At 40.1% G+C, this 20,199-nt stretch overlaps 1 protein-coding gene across 1 annotated transcript in view; it reads right to left on the bottom strand.

Annotated features, from left to right (window-relative positions):
• Window positions 1–20,199, bottom strand: part of PHLPP2 (PH domain and leucine rich repeat protein phosphatase 2) — a 61,431-nt gene that overhangs the window by 18,052 nt on the left and 23,180 nt on the right. The window contains exons 4-11 of the mRNA XM_037516073.2: window positions 18,340–18,530; window positions 15,401–15,526; window positions 13,246–13,400; window positions 10,859–11,005; window positions 10,250–10,480; window positions 8,212–8,414; window positions 5,673–5,733; window positions 633–728 (exon numbers count right to left, since the gene is read on the bottom strand). Coding sequence (XP_037371970.1) covers window positions 633–728; window positions 5,673–5,733; window positions 8,212–8,414; window positions 10,250–10,480; window positions 10,859–11,005; window positions 13,246–13,400; window positions 15,401–15,526; window positions 18,340–18,530 — 1,210 coding nt within the window. The remainder of the gene's footprint in view (window positions 1–632; window positions 729–5,672; window positions 5,734–8,211; window positions 8,415–10,249; window positions 10,481–10,858; window positions 11,006–13,245; window positions 13,401–15,400; window positions 15,527–18,339; window positions 18,531–20,199) is intronic.

The following is a 20,199-nucleotide window of genomic DNA, read 5'->3' as shown; positions in this document are numbered from 1 at the left end:
CTCCTTCCATATGCAGAAATCTGCCAGGATTTGATTAAGTTGATTAAGTCAACTCAAATATGCATTCTTCATGTCACATTCTCTAATAATCCAAATCTCTGAATTTCTAAAACACTACTTCTGCGGTGTAAAGATGAAGAGTAAAGACTTTGGAGTAAGAATAACAACATTCAAGTGCAAGCGCCAATCATTCCTTGTTACCTAGAACTTTGGGTAAGTTACTGAAACACTCTAAACCCAAGTTTCCTCATTTGTAAGATGAGGGTCATAGCACTTACACAGCAAGGTCATTAAAAGATTAAATAAGACAATAAATGAAGTTCACAGAACTTCAGTAACTCAGCTAATTCATTCAATAAAAATTATCTATTATTACTATCATATCACCAGTCCATGCCAGCAACTCTCATTACATTTTATAGCTGTCACCTTTACAAGTCACCTCAACTATCTGCTTACTAAGTTCCTTGCAGGCCAAGATGATACTTAGCTGTTAGTGTGTTACAGCATTTAACTCAGCAGGCATTAAATATTAACTGAACAAATGAATTAAAGTACCTTTGAAAGGCAACCCAAATCTAGGAAAATAAATAATTACATACATACATACATATCAATACAAACACACATACCGCATAGGAACCTCTGTCAGAAGATTATAGCTCACATCTAATATTTCTATTTTCTTTGCTTCACAGGCCCAGTCAGGAACACATTCTAATAGGTTTCTGCAGAAAATAATTAAAAGGCATCACTTAAGATGAGTGGAACTCACGTTACTAACCTATAACGGGCCTGTAAACCGCTTGACGGCATGAGCACTATCCTCAAAACACTTTAAGGACATAGTAGGTGCTCAGTGAATGCTGAATTAGAAGGGTGGACCGACAAGTACATAAGCACATAAAATGCTGGATCGGTTGGGCCTCCCCGGTGGCGCAGCGGTTGAGCGCTGGGTTGCGAGGCTGCCCGCGGCCTCTGCGGCACCGGTTCAATCCCCGGCTGCTCCCCGGCCACCGGAGGAGGGTCCCACATGGCGCGCAGACCTCCCCTGCCGCCCGCTGCTCCCCTCAGCAGTGTACTTCGGTCCTTCTGCCTGCTCTGCTCCCCGCTCTGGCTCTGGTGAATTCTCTCACCCTCCCGCACTTCTGACTGTACCCAGTGCATGTATAAACAAAACAAACAAACAAACAAAATAAATAAATAAAAAAACATGCCTCTATAAAAAAAAAAATAAATAAAAAGATTTAAAAAAAAAAAAAATGCTGGATCGGTTATGCAGCACGCTCTAAGAAGATACAACGGCTTTTACTGGTAGGAAAGCACACTTGGTAGGATAGATTGAGAGAAAGGTGAGGAAAGATTTAATGGAAGAAGTGGCATTTTAAACAAACCTTCAAAGATGAGTAGGATTCCCAAGAGTAATGACTGGGGGAGAAGAGAAGCATATTCTGGAGAAAATGAACAGAATGAATCAAAATGAGGAAGTAGAGACAAAAGTTAACAAGGGGAAATTTTTTCATATGCAGAATTTCAGTGAATTCAAGTACTTAGTAAGAGTACCTGGAAGACAATAAAAGAAATTTGATTTTTAGATGTTATTTAGCTTCTGCAGTCCTCAAAGTACCTACTGATCAAATGGTCGATACAATGAGACAGAATGAAATGGACTAAGAAAAATGCAGATACTGCTATGAAGAACTTTTTCTAAAATAAAGACAAGACAAGAAATCTGACATCTAGGTTAGAATTTGAAAAATGTTGTACAATTGACCTGAGGTGAGGTCATTCCAAGCAAGAGGTGACAACATGAGCAGAAGACACAGGTGAGGAAAGAAATGACATATTTATGGGAAATAATAAGCAGGTTGGAAAGCCAGGCTGGGAGCAGACCTAAATCATGTCTAGAAGTCTGTGACTTTATCCTGCAGGTATTTGGGAGTTGCTAAAGGTTTGTGTGCCGTGGAAAGACAATGTCAATTCTACATTTTTTTTTTTTTGGTAGGACTTCTTGCCGGCGGCCGGGAACGAACTGGCGCTGCAGAGGCTGCGGGCAGCCTTGCAGCCCAGCGCAACCGCTGCACCACCAGGGGAGGCCCTAATTCTACATTTTAAATTGTCACTCTGTGGATGCATGAAGGCCTGGATAAGGTGGTTTTATTAGAAGGAAGACTAATAGGGAAGCCATCTATTACAGAAGCCTAAACAAGAACCAACACAGATCTGAACAGGAGGTAAAATATATGGAAGAGAATATTCTAAATATTCCAGCCACTGCAGCACAAGTTCGATCCCTGGCCAGGGAGGTGACCCACATGGTGCAGCAGACCTCTCCTGACTCGCCCGCTGCTCCCCTCAGCAGTGTATTTCAGTACATCTGCCTATTCTGCTCCCCACTCTGTCTCTTGTGAATCCTCTCACCTCCCATACCTCTGGCCTACACCCCAGTTCTTGTATGCATAAATTTAAAAAATCTTTAAAAAAAATTACTGGTGGCCATCTGGATATGACTATTTTTTAACTTTTGCGTAGATGAACTGAGGTATAGGCTAGAGGTATGGGGGTGGAGGATGAGAGGATTCACCAGAGACAGAGTAAGGAGCACAATAGGTGGATCTACTGAAATAGAAATACACTGCTGAGGGGACCAGCAGGCGAGACAGGAGAGGTCTGCTGCACCACATGTAGGTTAGCTCCCTGGCTGGGGATCAAACTCAGGCCGTAGCAGTGATAGTGCTGAGCCTTAACCCCTAGGCCACCAGGGAAGCCCTGGATGTGACTTTCTGATGATAATGTCGAAAGCTAAAATAGACACAAGACAAAAAGTTAAGTCGAGGGTGGAGGAGTGGACAATGGGTTTAAAACTTTGTACGTACTTGAGGTACTTGGAGATGCACAGGTCAGAGCTATCTAGTATTAGAGGACACATGGGTGAGGCTGAGAGATGAGGGCCTGTGCTGGCCAACTGACTAACATACTGATACAGAATTAGAGTTAAATCATTGGTAAATTATATTGTGTCAAATGAGAAGTATAACCAACCAGAGAAAAACCCTGGAATAATGAACCTTTAAAGAGCTAGCACTGAGGAAGAAAAGTACACAAAAGAGACAGAAGAAATGGTCAAAGTAGGATGAAAAAAGCAGACTGCATTAGCCAGTCAGGAAACAGCATATTTGAAGAACAGAGAGCAAGATTAACAATGACAAAATAGGGGCCTCCCCGGTGGCGCAGCGGTTGAGCACTGGGTTGCGAAGCTGGCCACGGTCTCTGCGGCGCCGGTTCGATCCCCGGCTGCTCCCCAGCCACCGGAGGAGGGTCCCACATGGCGCGCAGACCTCTCCTGCGGCCCACTGCTCCCCTCAGCAGTGTACTTCGGTCCTTCTGCCTGCTCTGCTCCCCGCTCTGGCTCTGGTGAATTCTCTCACCCTCCCGCGCTTCTGACTGTACCCAGTGCATGTATAAACAAAAAACAAACAAACAAATAAATAAAACATGCCTCTATTAAAAAAAAAAAAAATGACAAAATAGCAAAGGCCCATAAAAGAAGACCAAAAGCAAGTTATGATGGGATAAGTTAATGGGGAAAGAGGTAACTGAACCAAAAAATGCAAATAATTCCTTTTTTTTTTTTAAGATTTATTTATTTATTTATACAAGCACTGGGTACAGTCACAAGCGCGGGAGGGTGAGAGGATTCACCAGAGCCAGAGCGGAGAACAGAACAGGCAGACTGATGAAACACACTGCTGAGGGGAGCAGCGGGCGGCAGGAGAGATCTGCGCGCCAGGTGGGACCCTCGCCCGATGGCCGGGGATCAAACCGGCAACTGCAGACCCTCGGGCAGCTTCGCAACCCAGCACTCAGCTGCTGCGCCACCGGGGAGGCCTGCAAATAACTCTTGAGACACTTGGATCAAAAGGGGATGAGAGGGACTAGGTAGAAGCTAAAGGGGTTGCAAGATAAAACTATTTTTCTTTTGTTAAGACAGAAGGTAAGTGTATCCAGCCTGAGAAAAAGACACTAAACACACATGACAGGGAGGATGGTGCAGAGCAGTGGGAGGAGGAGCAAAGACAGATAACTGGACTTGGACTGGCCTTGATCAGGGAAAGAAACTGAGAATGGTTGTGAATCTATGAAAATTTAAGTAAGACGTTGTGGCAAATCACCATAATGACGTCTATTTTCTCAATCAAGTAGAAAGCTAAACTCTACAGAGTGGAGGAGACTAAGGGGTGGTGTGATTGAGAAAAGTGTGCAATTTGGAGCAGATACCTAAGACACTGGAAGGTGCTGACAGGATTAAAGACCAGAAAGTTCCAACTGAGGCTAGAAATTGTGCGTTTATAGTATTGTCGATTGGGATATGATTGTCTTTGGCAATGATCAAGCTCAGTGGAGAAGGTAAACCCTAACCCTAATCCATGTTGAGATTTTGCTGGGAAGCTCTGACAGAAAAGAATGACTGGAATGGCATGGAATCGAGAACAATAGTTTAATTAAAATAATGATAAAAAAGTAACAACAAAAAGAAACCTGTTTATAATAGCTAATATTTCTTGAGCAACTACTAAACGCCAGGCCCTATGCTATCAATTTTGCATTAATTATGTCCCTTGATCTTTGCAACAACCCTGACCATAGAGTACCCCGCCCAGTACCTTGTCAACTATTTCTAGGGCTCTGTACTTAACACTCATGAGGATGCTCTGTACCTGCTTGTTTGATTGTCAAACTTTCCACTAGACTATAAACCTCAACCACTGAATCATGAATACCTACCATAGTTTAAACATGAAAAAAGGAAATAAAACAAACCTCATTTATGCAATTTTGCACCACCAACAGAGGTAATAAAATACTGAATATAATTAATGTCTCTGAAAATTACATCAACACAGATCGCAAGGGTCACAAAAGAGAATAAAAATTTTTAAATAAGTCATTAAAAACTAGACTTAGTGTGGTAATTATTTCACAACATACACAAATACCATTTTCGTATGCCTGAAACCAGTTATATGCCAATTATACCTCAATTAAAAACAATTTTTAAGTTACTAAAAAACAAGAGTTACCCAATTCCAACGGGGAAAAAGGAAATTACTGCTATGAAAAAGATAATGGGGGCCTCCCCGGTGGCACAGCGGTTGAGCCCTGGGTTGCGAAGCTGCCCGCGGCCTCTGCAGCGCCGGTTCGATCCCCAGCTGCTCCCCGGCCACCGGAGGAGGGTCCCACATGGCGCGCAGACCTCTCCTGCCGCCCGCTGCTCCCCTCAGCAGTGTGCTTTGGTCCTTCTGCCTGCTCTGCTCCCCGCTCTGGCTCTGGTGAATTCTCTCACCCTCCTGCGCTTCTGACTATACCCAGTACTTGTATAATTAAATAAATATTAAAAATTAAAAAAAAAAAAAAGATAATGGGTCTTCTTTGTTTGCATCACATCCAAAATCCACATACTTCAGGATGAGTAATTCATAGGCACCTTACTGTTTCAAGAGGACCATCCTTTAGACAGCATGACCATCAGACTTATTCCTCCACCCATAATTTCACTTTTCTCCAAGTTATCCAAATATTTCAGTATATTTAGATTTCTTGTACCTCAAAACTCCCAAAGTATCTTAAATATGAGGAAACAAACAGGCACCACCCTCATGCGACACACTCACCGGGAGAGTTCTAGAGAAGTGAGTAGACTGGGCACTGGGTAGACATTCACTGCTGTCAACCCTAATCAAAAAAACAAAAAGGTGTTAGTGACATTCTCTAAGAAGAAAGTAATGAGAGAAACAAGCAGAAGGTGGCTTAATGAAATCATCAGAAAGAAAACTGATGTTTAGATGAACCAAAAATGAAAACCACTAGGTAACTCACATCAACTTTAGATTTCTTCATCCCATTATAAAAACCAAATACAACTCAATGAAGGATCTTGTGTACTGCACTGATTCACACTAGATGATGCAGCTGTGAAATGTTAATAGTGACTAGTTTTTTTTATATACACAGAATATATAATTTTTGGTCTGGCTTCACTCACTTGATACTTTTGAGACTTTTTCATATTATTGCATATACTCATAGTTCATTTACTCTCCTGGCTATGTAAAACTTTTTATGTGAAAAGACCACAATTTATTTTCCATTTTAGAGCTGATGGGCATTCAAGTCTTTTCCAGTTACTAAGAATACTGCTTCCATGAACATTTTTTCCCTCATCTTCTTTAGATTAAAGTAAGCATTTATATTGAGTACACGTTTAGAAAAGAAATTGCTGAACACATGGGGTACTTAATGCTCAATTTTATAATAAGGTCTCCTGAACAAAGTTTTCCAGAGTGATTGTACCAATTTACACTCCCAACAGCTGACATTGGCAATTTCAGTCTTTCTTAGTATATTCATCCTGGTAGGTATGCAGTATTATCACATGGGGGTTTCAATTTACATATTCCTGATGACCAGTGGAGTTGAATGCCTTTTCCTATGTTAACTTATTATTTGGATCAGTTTTGCAAAGTTGAGTTCTCTACTTTTGAGGTGGGAAAACTGTAAGTGTTGGTGTGAATTTTTCCAGGTTGTAAAATGTAAGGATTCTGTAAAGAGAGTAAACTTCAAATAAGCTTTTAGTATAGAACTTTGATAGAATCTCAGTTAATAAGCGGCACTGCATGTATGTCAGAGATCTTTCCCAGTAAAGCCAGTCACTTAGACAGTCTTCATAAATTAAGAAAAGAGAATGGGTCTGATAAGTATTTCCATGACAAAGAACATGTTACCATCTCATAATATTTATAAGCAGCAAAATCAACACTACAACTTTGACCTAAGACCTAAGTTATAATTTGAAGCTTCCATAACATGATAAAAGGCAACTAAAAGTACTCAACTCTATTATCTTGATAATATATTTTAGAGATACAGAAATTAATGGACACTCTTCTAGCCATCATCTACTTAAAATAAAAATCTTCACAACTACCTTATAAGCATCAGGTTTATTTTTTTCAATTAAAACACACATACTCACAGTAAATATCATCCTGAATATGACTTTTATCATTCTTATAGCTCCTTACATACTATTATTACATTGTTATTACAGCTAGGAAAACAACATCTTTGTGTGTTTTAAAATTTGATATAACTGCCACAGTGTACACACAATTATGTACTTTTTTGTTCAACAACTGTTTCTGAAATTTATCCACATTGGTACACAAAGCTTTAGTACATTTATTCCAATACTATGAAATATCTATTGTACATAGACCACTATTTAGTTTACCCATTTTCTTATTAATGGTCATATTTTTTCTTTTTTCCCCACTAAAACAAAGTAAACTGTGATAAGCACACTTATGCACACGTGAGTGTCCCTGGAAGAATTTCCCAGCAGGGAGCTGCAGACTTTAGGCTGCATGCATCCTTGACTTTAACACTACCACCTTGCTTTCCAGTCAGTTGTATGAGCTGACCAACTCACTGGTGGTGCAGAAGAAATGCTGCTTCTCCACCTCTTTGGTACCACTTAGCATTATTATTTTTTGATGAACATAAAATGGTATTATCTAAATTTACATTTCTGTGACACTTAGCAAAACTATCTTTTCCATTCCTTCTTTAAATCCAAAAAAGGAAAACTTAACCTCTTTAGTAAAGAAGAATTCTCCATAGAGAGAATAGCCTCAATAACTATGAGGTCTTTTACACTGGAAAATATTCCTGAACAAATCAGTATAAAATGAAAGATTTCTCACTCTAGAACTGAGGCTGCACAAGATTTTAAACTAGTGATTCTCTAAGTTTTTCTGTAAAAGGTGATCATTTTAGGCTTTGTGGACCATGGAATGTCTTACAACTACCCAAAAACAGTAAGTGCCAGACTTAGACCCTAGGCTGTCATTTGCCAACCCTGTTTCAGACTATCAGTGACATTCTATTTTGAGCATGCTTGCCTACCCTCTCAGCTCATTATTTTGCAAAGTGCCTCTTATGCTCACACAGTGAGCAAAGTATCTTGCCTGATGTCTTTTTATCTCAAATCACTTAAGTGTTGACAGCAAACTTTAAAGATAAAGTGAGGTCTTAATGAACCTCAAACTCCACTTTACAGAGTGGCTGAGGGACACCACAGATGCCATTGTGCTTAGAAAGCTCTGACAAGAGTTCAAAGAGGAAAAACAGGAGCTTGGATAGAGAACTCACTGTTTGAACTGGCGTAGAGAGCTCGAAGGGAGAAGCCACTGAGTGTCAGCTCCCTCAGCTGGTTCCGCTCACAATGCAGCTGCTCCAAGCTACACAAGCAGCTAAGATCTAAGTCAGTCAGTTGATTGTCCCGCAAATCCATGTGGGTGATATGTTTATTTCCCTCCAGATTTTCAACAATCATGGTTTTCAAACAGTTCATCCTTAATATTCAGAAACAGGGAAATCATCAGAAATAAATTCTACTAAATGTGCTTACCAAAAGAAAAACAGAAGAGATATGTTTCCTTTCTCTCTTTCCTAAACAACTGAAGGAAAGGTCGGTGCCTCACTTTGCAAGGTGCTAAGTAAAAACCACAGATAGCTGCACCTTGAGTTCTTTGTTTATAAACCAAATCAGACAACTTTTACTGGTAAATATAGAAATTAAATAAAGAGTATGAAAGGAAGGAACCATATGTACAACAGTTAAAATTTTACTTTCAAAATCTTATAAGGTTAGGTAGGGGCGAAGGAGTAGGACAGAGAAACAAGAGGATGAACACAACCTTCTGGATAAGAAAGTAGCAAAACAGTCACAGAGTTCCATGCCAAGATTAAAAGTAAGCAGCTGTACAACCTCCAATTGCTCTGTCTGCTCCATCCCTAGTGCTAAGATTCATACTACATTAATTAATGGAGAAGGAAATAATTTGTATGTATATGGAATAGTTCAAGGGCAAATGGCAGAAAATGGTTACTTAGTTTTCTTCTATTTAATGCACTCAGGCCTATATTCATTTCTTTGTATTTCAAGAAAACTATTACGAGGACATCAATGTGTTAGTGTAAATGACAGAATATGTAGGATGTTCTTTTACTGGCTGCCTTCAGGAAAAGATTATAACTATTAAATAAAACTGTTGTAAAAAAGACCCTTAGTAGTAACTTTAGCCTTGTAATAATAGTACAAAAGATATTAAGAAGAATCTCAATTATCCAAAAGAAAAATGGCCAGGTTTATGGAAAAATACAAACTACCAAGAGCCTATAAAAAAACCTTCAACCTCATAAGTTAATAGTGATTGAAACAATAAATACCACTTTCTACCTATTATAATGGTAATAAGAAAAAGGATTGCTAAAGGGCCTCCCTGGTGGTGCGCAGTGGGTTGAGCGCATGCTGTGAAGCCCCATGTGAAGCTGTCTGCAGCCTCCACAGCACCGGTTCAATTCCCGCCCTGCAGGGGGAGTCCCACATGGTGCGACAGACCTCTCCTGTCTCGCCCGCTGCACCCATCAGCAGTATATTTCAGTCAGTCTGCCTGTTCTGCTCCCTGCTGTGTCCCTGGTGAATCTTCTCACCCTCCCGCGCCTCTGGCCCTAGCTCTTGTATAAAAATAAAAAATAAATCTTAAAAAAAAAAAAAAAAAAGAAAACAGAAAAAAAAGACTGCTGAAAATCCAACTCTGATAACCATGTGAGGAAACAGGAATTCCCATAAAATGTGGCTAGGAGGATGAGGCAGAAAAACCTCTGTCAGAGGCATTTCGAAAGTCTCTATCCTGTGGTTCATCTACTTCTTTTCATTATCTTTGCTATCCAATAAAAAATGAAGCTTTGAAAATGTGCACTGTTCTAAAATCCTACAGTTTTAAACATTTTTTTTTATAGAGGCATTTTTTTAATTAATTTATTTGTTTGTTTGTTTGTTTGTTTTGTTTATACATGCACTGGGTACAGTCAGAAGCGCGGGAGGGTGAGAGAATTCACCAGAGCCAGAGCGGGGAGCAGAGCAGGCAGAAGGACCGAAGTACACTGCTGAGGGGAGCAGCGGGCGGCAGGAGAGGTCTGCGCGCCATGTGGGACCCTCCTCCGGTGGCTGGGGAGCAGCTGGGGATCGAACCGGCGCCACAGAGGCCACGGGCAGCTTCGCAACCCAGCGCTCAACCGCTGCGCCACTGGGGAGGCCCTAAAATCCTACAGTTTTAAAGAAGTCTTTATAAAAGAAAGGTCCATCAGAACAATCTAAAGGTAGATATGGTAAAGAAGGTCTTACCTTAAGTCGACATGTTTGATATGGCTCATCCGATTCAGCACCCCTAGGTTTAGAACTTCCACTTGATTTCCTGCCATAACCACTTTATCTAACATAGTGAGTTTCTCATAAACCTCGGGAATTTGACTAAAGTTGTTGAAGGAAATTCCCAGAGAAGAAAGCTGTTGCAGATTTCCCAATTCTTCAGGTAAAGAAGTTAGAAAGTTGCCATCAAGACAGAGGGTTTGAAGACTGTAGAAAGAAAACAAAAACAACTCTTGAGAAAGGTTTTATTTGGAATGGACAGAACTACAAGTATGAATCTGCTTTATATCACTAAATTTTCATGAATTCAATAATGATAAAATGTCTGAAGCCTATCTATAGAGACTCAATAAATGACTCATCAGTAACTTATATGAATAGTGCTCCATAATAAAAACAGACCCTCTGCTGTTGAAACTAGGGACTAGTCACTACTGTAGGCAAGTAACTGATGCTGACAAGAGTCTTCACAATTACATAATTTATTTCCCTGGAAGAGCTCAAGGTGCTACTTTCATTCCAAATGTCAGACAAGTCCCTTAATCTGCAAGGGAAAAAATGAATATGTGAAAGGCAGATACTTACTTTAGTAAACTACTGATCTGGTTGGGCAGGTCATAGAAGCCATTACAGGAAAGGTTTAGTTCAGTCAAGGTAGAAATCTCACATAATGATATAGGAAACAGCCCAAGTTTATTATGGGACAAGTTCAGGCCCTTCAGTTGAGAAAATCTAAACAGCAAAGGGACAAATTATACTACTGGAAGACAAAACGATCTATTTTAAATGTCTGTCATAAAATGTGTTCCACAAATATTTACTGAATTCTCACTACATGCCAAACACTGCACTCAGCACAAATACTGAAATGGCTAACACCTAGTCTATGTATAGAGAAAACCATATCTAGAGCCATGGGAGTCCTTTTTTTCCTTAAAAAGACAGAAAATAATGAAGAAAATGCTGGTGGTACAATTATTTTCTATCAAGTCATATTTGATTCATATTTGATTCTTGAAATCTTTACCTTTATTAAAATTCTGTATGCAACATAAAAAACTTTGCAACTCAAACATGCAGATCAAATCCCATTCTAAGCAACTTTTCTTTTCATATTGAAATTATGTTGACACAAAAGTCATTTGAATGAATGTGCCAATTAAAGCTTTAAAATATGTATGCGAGGGACATCCATGGCTGGCACAGGGTTTAAGTATCAGCACTATCAAGCTATCGCCAGCCACTGCAGCATGAGTTCTATCCTTGGCCAGGGGGATGACCCACAGCGCATTTCAATAGATGCTCCTGTTCTGCTCCCCACTCTGTCTGGTGAATCCTCAACACCGCCCCCCCATCCCCACACCTTTGGCCTCCACCCCAGTTCTTGTATGCATAAATAAAACAAATCTTTTAAAAAAATATATATATATATATAAAATATGGAATTTTACTGTAATGTTATCTGATATTCAGTACCAAAGATTAATTTTTAGTGCTTCTATACTGGCTTACCCAGAGCTAGTATGATCAATAAATTGGATCCACTGGAGTCACTCTAGTAAGACTACTTATGCATATTATACTCCATTATAAACTAATACAAGACAGTAAGGAAAAGCTAGTATTCTCTACTATAATGATCTTTATCAGTTGATTCTCGGTGAATTTTTGGTATTTCACTCTAATGTTCCTCTTCCAGATTCTCAATTTTTGATTTCCAATAGTCCTAAACTTAATTACTAGTTGTTCCATTGCCTTGGTGCCTTGACTTCAGAATTCCTAGTCCATTCCTGAAACTACATTAATCCTACTTTCATAGCAACTCAGAGGGAGATTCTGGAAATCGACTTCCTAGAATGTATAATGTGTCTTCATTTACATACCTATATAATTAAAATAGTTATCACCCTATTATGTACAGGATTATACTTGGAAAACCTTCCAAAACATATTAAACAAAATAAAAATCATTATGCTTTCTGCAAATTATTCTAGAAATATTAGTTAAGGAAATATGAAAAATGTCATTTCACTGTTTATTCTTTTTAATCACCATGTACTTTGAATGTTTTTATTTCCAATTTTTCCCTTCCCTCCAGAAGCCTAGACAATTAGTTACACCATATATTTATTCACCTCTTTTTTTTTAAGATTTATTTTATGCATACAAGAACTGGGGTACAGGCCAGAGGTATAGGGGGTGAGGACTCACCAGAGAAAAAGTGGGGCACAAAGCAGGCAGATTGACTGAAAGACACTGCTGAGGAGAGCAGCGGATGAGACCGGAGAGGTCGGCTTCACCATGTGGATCAGTTCTCTGGCCCGGGATTGAACTCTTCCTGCAGTGGCTGCTGGGAGCTTCATGGTGCTGCGTTTTAACCCCTTGAGCCACCAGGGAAGCCCTCTATCCATTTTTAAAGAGAGGAGGGAGACAGGATGGGTGGAGGATGGAAGTGGGGAATATATTCTAACAAAGGAAATAGAGATATATGGGTCACCGTCCCGTGGCAGTGGAATAAAGAGGGGGGTTTCATAGCTAACAAAAGACTTTAGGGTTGGCAGTAATAGGTACAAAGGAAAGATAAAAATCTTAATCTACAAGTGGAATTACTGAAATTAGGCCTATTTTCTTTAAGTCATTTGACACTTTTGATTAAAAAACTTCCATGTATCTGAATCTCTCAATTTACCCATGATGAGCATTCATTATTGTAAATGACATAAAAATATCACCCAAATCAATGACAGCTCATTGTTGTATTCCTAACAAAACATTTACATTTATTTTCAGTTTTATGAAGGGAGAAGAGTAGTGAGAAATTGTGAATAAAAAACTTTACTTATTCAGCAAAATGATGGGAAATTTTGGAATACATATGATGGTAAACATGCTTACTCACAGGCACAAACCACTAAGATACTGACTATTATTCAGTTTTAATAAGTTAGTCAGGAACCTATTCTCCACATACTTGTAGAGAGTGTCAAGGCCCCCTGGTCTTTCTGATTGCATGAAGTTGTGTCGCAAGTTGAGGTAGGTGATATCTTGACTATAGAAAAGATGCTCAGGAACCTCCTCAAGGCTGTAACAGGAGAGATCAACGGAGCTCATTCGCTGAGACACCACCTGAAGGTTAAAGAGAAAAGCCAAGGAGCTTTATACTACATCTTTCTCACTGAGCATTGGAAGAATGGCATTTATACAAAAAGACATTGATTAACAACATAAGAAAGGAACAAAAGACAATGAGATCCAATTATTCATTTATAAACACCAGTTAATTTTTACTTTCTCCTAAAACAATAAGCTGCTTAAAAGCGCAAAGGTATAAGCTGTATCTATAAGAAAAAGAAAAAAAATACAGAAAGTTAACATCATAATTTCATATAAGAAGCAATGCTTAGATAATTCAAAATGACTGTAAATAAAGCTTTGGAGGCCACTGTGATAGCAAAGATAAGGTCTCTTATAGACACATGGGGTCTGCAACTTACTAGTGTACATCTTTCATTTGGTGTAAGGATAAAATTAAATAACCAAGTACATAGCATGCAAATGGGTGCTCAAAAAATAGTGACTTCTCTTTATAAGGGCAGGAGAATGGAATAACTACTTAAAATTGAAATAAGTTTTATTTAGAGATTTTTATTGCCACCATAATATAACTACAGAAAATTCAATAAAAACAAAACAAGGTTTATATCTCTGTTATAGTATGCTACCAAAACATGGTTATGAAAATGGGTCTGAAAATCCAAACAAAATATCACTGGAAAAGTCATTCATGCTATGATGACATGTCATTATACTGAAACAATGCCTTATACAGCTATTTAGCTCTACACCAAAAAAAAAAAAAGTGCTAACATTCTGCAAAGATGGCTAGAAGGATAAGAAAATTTTGAAATTTCAAATATAATTTTAGAGCATTTCATCTTTAGCAAGAAATTATGCTGAAAGGTTAATTATTTTCAGCATATAGAAGTAACAGGAATAAGGTTTGTGATAGCACTGTAAGATCTTGTCCCAACAATAAATTTAAATTTAGGAGGTACATCAAGGCTGTGCTAAACATGTAACGGCGAAGAACTAGGTCACAAGCCAGATAAGGACCCATCTCTCCTGGAATACACTCCAGGAAAGGCATGTAAACCTCGTGTCTCAAATCCTTCAAGGGCTAAATCTCATTATATCTTGATTCCTTTAAAGCTCTATCTTAATAAGCCAGAAAGAAAAAGAAAAATACCGGATGGGCTCACTCATAGCAGGAATCTAGAGAACTTAAATAAGGGATCAGGAAAATGAATAACTATAAGAAAGTGAAAATCAAAATCAACAAACAACTATGAACCAGAGACAGTTTTTGGGGAGTGGGGGACGGGAGGGGAGGGATTGGGGTCAGAATGGGGGGGGTTGCAAATGTATGGGGAATATAAAAATAAAATTTATTATTTAAAAAAATAAAAAAAATAAAGCTCTATCTTGCTATGGATGACTGAAGAAAGATGTAGTTATAAACACAATGGAATACTACTCAGTCATAAACGAGGATGAAATCTTGCCATTTGCGACAACATGATAGAACTGGAAGAGATTATGCTAAGTGAAGTCAGTCAGAAGGAATAAGAGAAACACTGTGATTTCACTCATTTGTGGAGTAAAAAAAGCAGTTGAACAAATAAAACAAAAATAAACACTTGGACCCTGACAACAGAATGATGGCTGCCAGAGAAAACAGAAGGGGAGGAAATAGGTAGAAGAGGCCAGCTGGTGGTGGATATAGTATGATATATATATGTGCAGTTGCTGAAGGTAAAAACTGTATACCTGGAACCTGGTATTACCTCAATAAAAAGAAAAAAAAAGTTTACCTTCCTCACAGAGATGGTCTAAGGGGAAATGCATTTGCAAACACTTTTGAAAGTATTTGGTATTATGCAAATATAAATAGCAAGTTAAGAACCTGGAGGAATTTTGATTTCATTAATTACAGACTCAGAAAGATCTAGATTAATATGCACAAAAATTATAATTCACTCTCTTGAGAGTAAGTACAATTTCAAAATGCTTTTCTATTGGGATTCTAGATGCTTATCTCCACAACAGGATGTGTGACAGCTTATCACCTTGGATGCCTGTCGTTGCCATCTCTGGTACTCAGCCAAACTCTCAAAGCTGACATGATAGGTCTGAGCTTGGGCTCCCGCGGAGCTGAATGCAAGTGAGTACTGCCGTCGCTTCACTTCTTCTACCTAAAGAGGGGAGAAAAACAGAGCCACTACAAAAAAATCTGTCAAAAAAGCAAAAGATATTCCTGTTGCTCCATGTCTTTGCCAGACTTGGTATTCATCAATCTTTTAATTTTTGTCACTCTAGAGATATGTGACTTTAATTTGTATATCCTTAATGATTAATGACATTCAGAATCTTTTCATGTCTATCTGCCATCTGTATATCTACTTTAGTAAAGGGTATAACAGCCAAAATATAAATCCTCTGTTGCATTTTAAACTTTTATATAAATGTTTCACTTATTAATGGAACCACATCAATTTTCTTTTGGCTACTATTTTTTCATCATTTCATATTCAACTTTCTCTTTAATGATTTAAGTTTGTCTCTTATAAAGTAGTTAGTAGTGGGATTTCATTTTATTTTGTAAGATTTATTTATTTATGCATACAAGAGCTGGGGTGCAGGCCAGAAATGTAAGGGGTGAGAGGATTCACCAGAGACAGAGTGGGGAGCAGAACAGGTGGATCTACTGAAATACACTGCTGAGGGGAGCAGCAGGCGAATCAGGAGTGGTTGGCTGTGCCATGTGGGTTACCTCCCTGGCTGGGGATTGAACTTGTGCTGCAGTAGCTACTGATTGCTTCATAGTGCTGTGTCTTAACCCCTTGCACCACCAGGGAGGTCCCAGCAGTGGGATTTTAAATAACAATCTAGGGGCCTCCCTTGTGGTGCTGGCGGTAGAACACAGTGCTGTGAAGCTGTCCACAGCCTCTGCAGCGCCAGTTCAATCCTGGCCGGCCAGCGAGGGTCCTACATGGTGGGACCTGTCTCGCCCACTGCTCCCCTCAGTAGTGTGCTTCATCAGTCTGCCTGTTCTGTTCCCTGCTCTGTCTCTGGTAAATCCTCTCACCCTCCCGTGAATCTGGCCTGTACCCCAGTTCTTGTATAAATAAATAAATAAATAGAAAAAAAAGACAATCATCTGCCTTTTAAAAAAATATATATAAAAGAAAATTATGTACAGTTTCATATAGATATCAATATATCTATTTACAGTCAGCTGTCATTACACTCTACCAATCTGCCCCTTAATGCCTTCCCCATGATGGGGAATTCTCCAGTAGATTTAAGAAATGGAATAACCCCCTAGCAGCTGCAAAGGGGCTTAAGTGACCACCCCAGATTCCAAATTCTAGTCTAATGGAAAAAGGAGAAACTGGAAAACATCAATTTGTTATGGGTGCTGGCAGCTACTTCTAAGTTCCATAGCCTCTAATGGCAGCACTCTCTGTCTATTCTTTGTTTTTTTTTTTTTTTTTTTTTGTTTATACAAGCACTGGGTAGAGTCAGAAGCGCGGGAGGGTGAGAGAATTCACCAGAGCCAGAGCGGGGAGCAGAGCAGGCAGAAGGACCAAAGTACACTGCTGAGGGGAGCAGCGGGCGGCAGGAGAGGTCTGCGCGCCATGTGGGACCCTCCTCCGGTGGCTGGGGAGCAGCCGGGGATCGAACCAGCGCCGCGGAGGCCTCGGGCAGGTTCGCAACCCAGCGCTCAACTGCTGCGCCACCGGGGAGGCCCTCTCTGTCTATTCTTGATGTTACCCATGACACTAGTGCCCAAGAGGGGAGGCAGGGGAGTCTTCAAAAGACAGGTCCTGCAGCAGAATCTGGGGCATGGCAGCCTCTGGACTTCCAGAGAGTCTGTAATATAAATAAATCTGTTTCATGCTTAGATTAGCCCAAGTTGGGATCTTTATTTAAACCTAAACTCTCATGGGCTTCCATGGTGGTGCAAGAGGTTGTCTCAGCACTATGAAGCTATCTGTAGCCACTGCAGCACGAGTTCAATTCCCAGCCAGGGAGCTAACCTACATGGCGCAGCAGACCTCTCCTGTCTCTCCCATTGCTCCCCTCAGCAGTATATTTCAGCCAATCAGCCTGTTCTGCTCTCCACTTTATCTCTGGTGAATCTTCTCACCATCCCCTGCTTCCTGCCTCCCCTCGCCCCACCCCCACCTACACTTCAGTTCTTGTATGCATAATAAAATAAATCTTTAAAAAAAATTAAAATTTGGGCCTCCCCGGTGGCACAGCGGTTGAGCGCTGGGTTGAGAAGCTGCCAGTAGCCTCTGCAGTACCAGTTCGATCCCCGGCCACTGGGAGAGGGTCCCACATGGCGTGCAGACCTTTCCTGCCGTGCCCGCTACTCCCCTAAGCAGTGTACTTCGTCAGTCTGCCTGCCCTGCTCTGCTCTCCATTCTGGCTCTGGTGAATTCTCTCACCCTCCCGCACTTCTGACTGTACCCAGTGCTTGTATAAACAAATAAAATAAAATAAATCTTTAAAAAAAATAAAAATAAAAATTTTAAAAAATAAACCTAAAACTCTAAAAACCAAACTTGGTGATGACGCAATCTTTAATAATGCTCATATTGACTTCTTTGAAAAGATGTAAAAAAAAAGGCTAAGAAAAGGATATGAAGTGTTTTTTTTTTTTTAAAGATTTATTTAATTTATTTATTTATTTATTTATTTATTTATTCTGACTGTGGGTACAGTCAGAAGCGCGGGAGGGTGACAGAATTCACCAGAGCCAGAGTGGGGAACAGAACAGGCAGACTGACAAAGTACACTGCCGAGGGGAGCAGCGGGCGGCAGGAGAGGTCCGCGCGCCACGTGGGACCCTTACCACGCAGCCAGGGATCAAACCAGCTGCGGGCAGCTTCGCAACCCAGCACTCAACCACTGCACCACCGGGGAGGCCCCGTAGTGTTTTCTTAATTAAGATGCTCAAACGAAGAATAATTGAATAATTCATACTTGTAAGTCTTACCTTTCCCCCAACTAGAGGCAAAATGTGCATCTTTCCAGTTTGACAATCCTTCACTGAGGAAACGATGAGGCAGGTGCCACAGAGAACAACTAGGCGTTCAGCCCACTTATGCAGCTGGGTCTTTCCCTTGCGTACATTATAGATGCCAGACAGAAGGATTCGATCCAGATGATCCACCTGGCATGGTTTTTCTGAAAAGAAAACAGTATTTCAAGAGCCACCATTAAAGTAGTATAAGAACACTGAAAGGGAAAAATAAGCATTATGTGTCAACATTCTGCAAAATGACCAAGCAATATAAGTGTTACAAAGTGAGGTCTCACTCCTAAAATGTGTATCTATAACTGAAGTTAAATAATGGGGGTTGGGCCTCCCCTGGTGGCGCAGGTGGTTGAGTGCCCTGTGAAGCTGTCCGCAGCCTCTGCAGCGCCAGTTCAATCCCTGCCAGCCAGCGAGGGTCCCACAAGGTGAGGCAGACCTCTCCTGTCCACCGGCTGCTCCCCTCAGCAGTGTATTTCATCAGTCTGCCTATTCTGTTCCCCACTCTGCCTCGGGTGAATCCTCTCAACCTCCCACGGCGCATCTGGCCTGTTTCCCCGTTCTTGTATAAATAAATAAATAAATCTTTAAAAATAAATAAATAAATAATGGGGGTACCTGTGAATTTTGGTGTAGAGTAAGGCTTTATTTTGGATACCACTGTTCATCCTCTCCCAACAGCCACACTGCTCACGTACAGTATGACATGTAGGTAAGATCATGGGCATGGGAGTAAGACATTCAAGTTTGAGTGTAAAACCTGACCCTGTTTCCTTCAACTAGTTAATCGCCCTGAACCTGACTTTCCTCATTTATACAGCTTGTATCTTAAGTATCTAACTTCAGAGGACTCTTATAAAATATTAAATTAATGAATGTAAAATACTAAGCATATTTTTCAGCTCAAAAGGCATATATGGAGTAAGTAGCATCACTATTATTTTTATTAACCAATTTTAACAGGAAGAAATTAATAACTAGTATTCTAGTTCTGTACACAATCCTCCACAAGTCTTTTCCTGATGAGGAAAAGCTTATGGCTGATATTTCAATCAACTATACCAATCATGGTGGCAGAGGTTGATAAATACAAGCAAAAGCTTCTTTTTTTTTTTTTAAGATTTATTTATTATATGCGTACAAGAGTTGGGGCACAGGCCAGAAGTGCGGGGGTTGAGAGGATTCACCAGAGACAGAGAGGAGAACAGAACAGGCAGATCGACTGAAGTACACTGCTGAGGGGAGCTGCGGGCGAGACAGGAGAGGTCTGCTGCGCCACGTGGGCTGCCTCCTGGCCAACGGGGATTGAACTCGTGCTGCAGAGGCTGAGGATTGCTTCACAGTGCAGTGCTTAACCCCTTGAACCACCAGGGAGGCCCCAAAAGCTTCTCTTTCTTTTAGCACCCTCCTCCCCACTAGAAGTCTTTATATGAATGACATGTAGTGAACAAAAGCAGCCCATTCCAACAGACGAGATGTTCTTGATAAAAGCACTAACTGAAAAAAGACAAATAATTCTACACAGAAACGATAGGAGCAGTAATCATGTGATGTGGTGCAAATGCAAAAAATAAAAAAAAAAAAAACAGCATTTCAGAAAACTGGGCTGTAATCTAGATATCTAATTGCTTCTGGAACCTTGGGCATCTCTTTGACCTTTAAATTGTTTATTCCCCATATGCAATATGAGGGAAAGGGCTAGAATACTTACAAGTTTTAAAAGTATTTACTAAAATTTTGTATGTTAACACTAGATATATGAGAGAGGCACTTCTCTTATTTTAGGCCAGCCCTTTCACCGACAGCTTAAATTCCACCTTC

The sequence above is a fragment of the Talpa occidentalis genome, unplaced genomic scaffold (assembly GCF_014898055.3).
Source record: "Talpa occidentalis isolate TD23 unplaced genomic scaffold, MPIMG_talOcc4v2.1 talOcc4.17, whole genome shotgun sequence".
Lineage (NCBI taxonomy): Eukaryota > Metazoa > Chordata > Mammalia > Eulipotyphla > Talpidae > Talpa > Talpa occidentalis.
The sequence above is the reverse complement of the archived record's forward strand: the minus strand, read 5'-3'. Positions and strand labels throughout refer to the sequence as shown.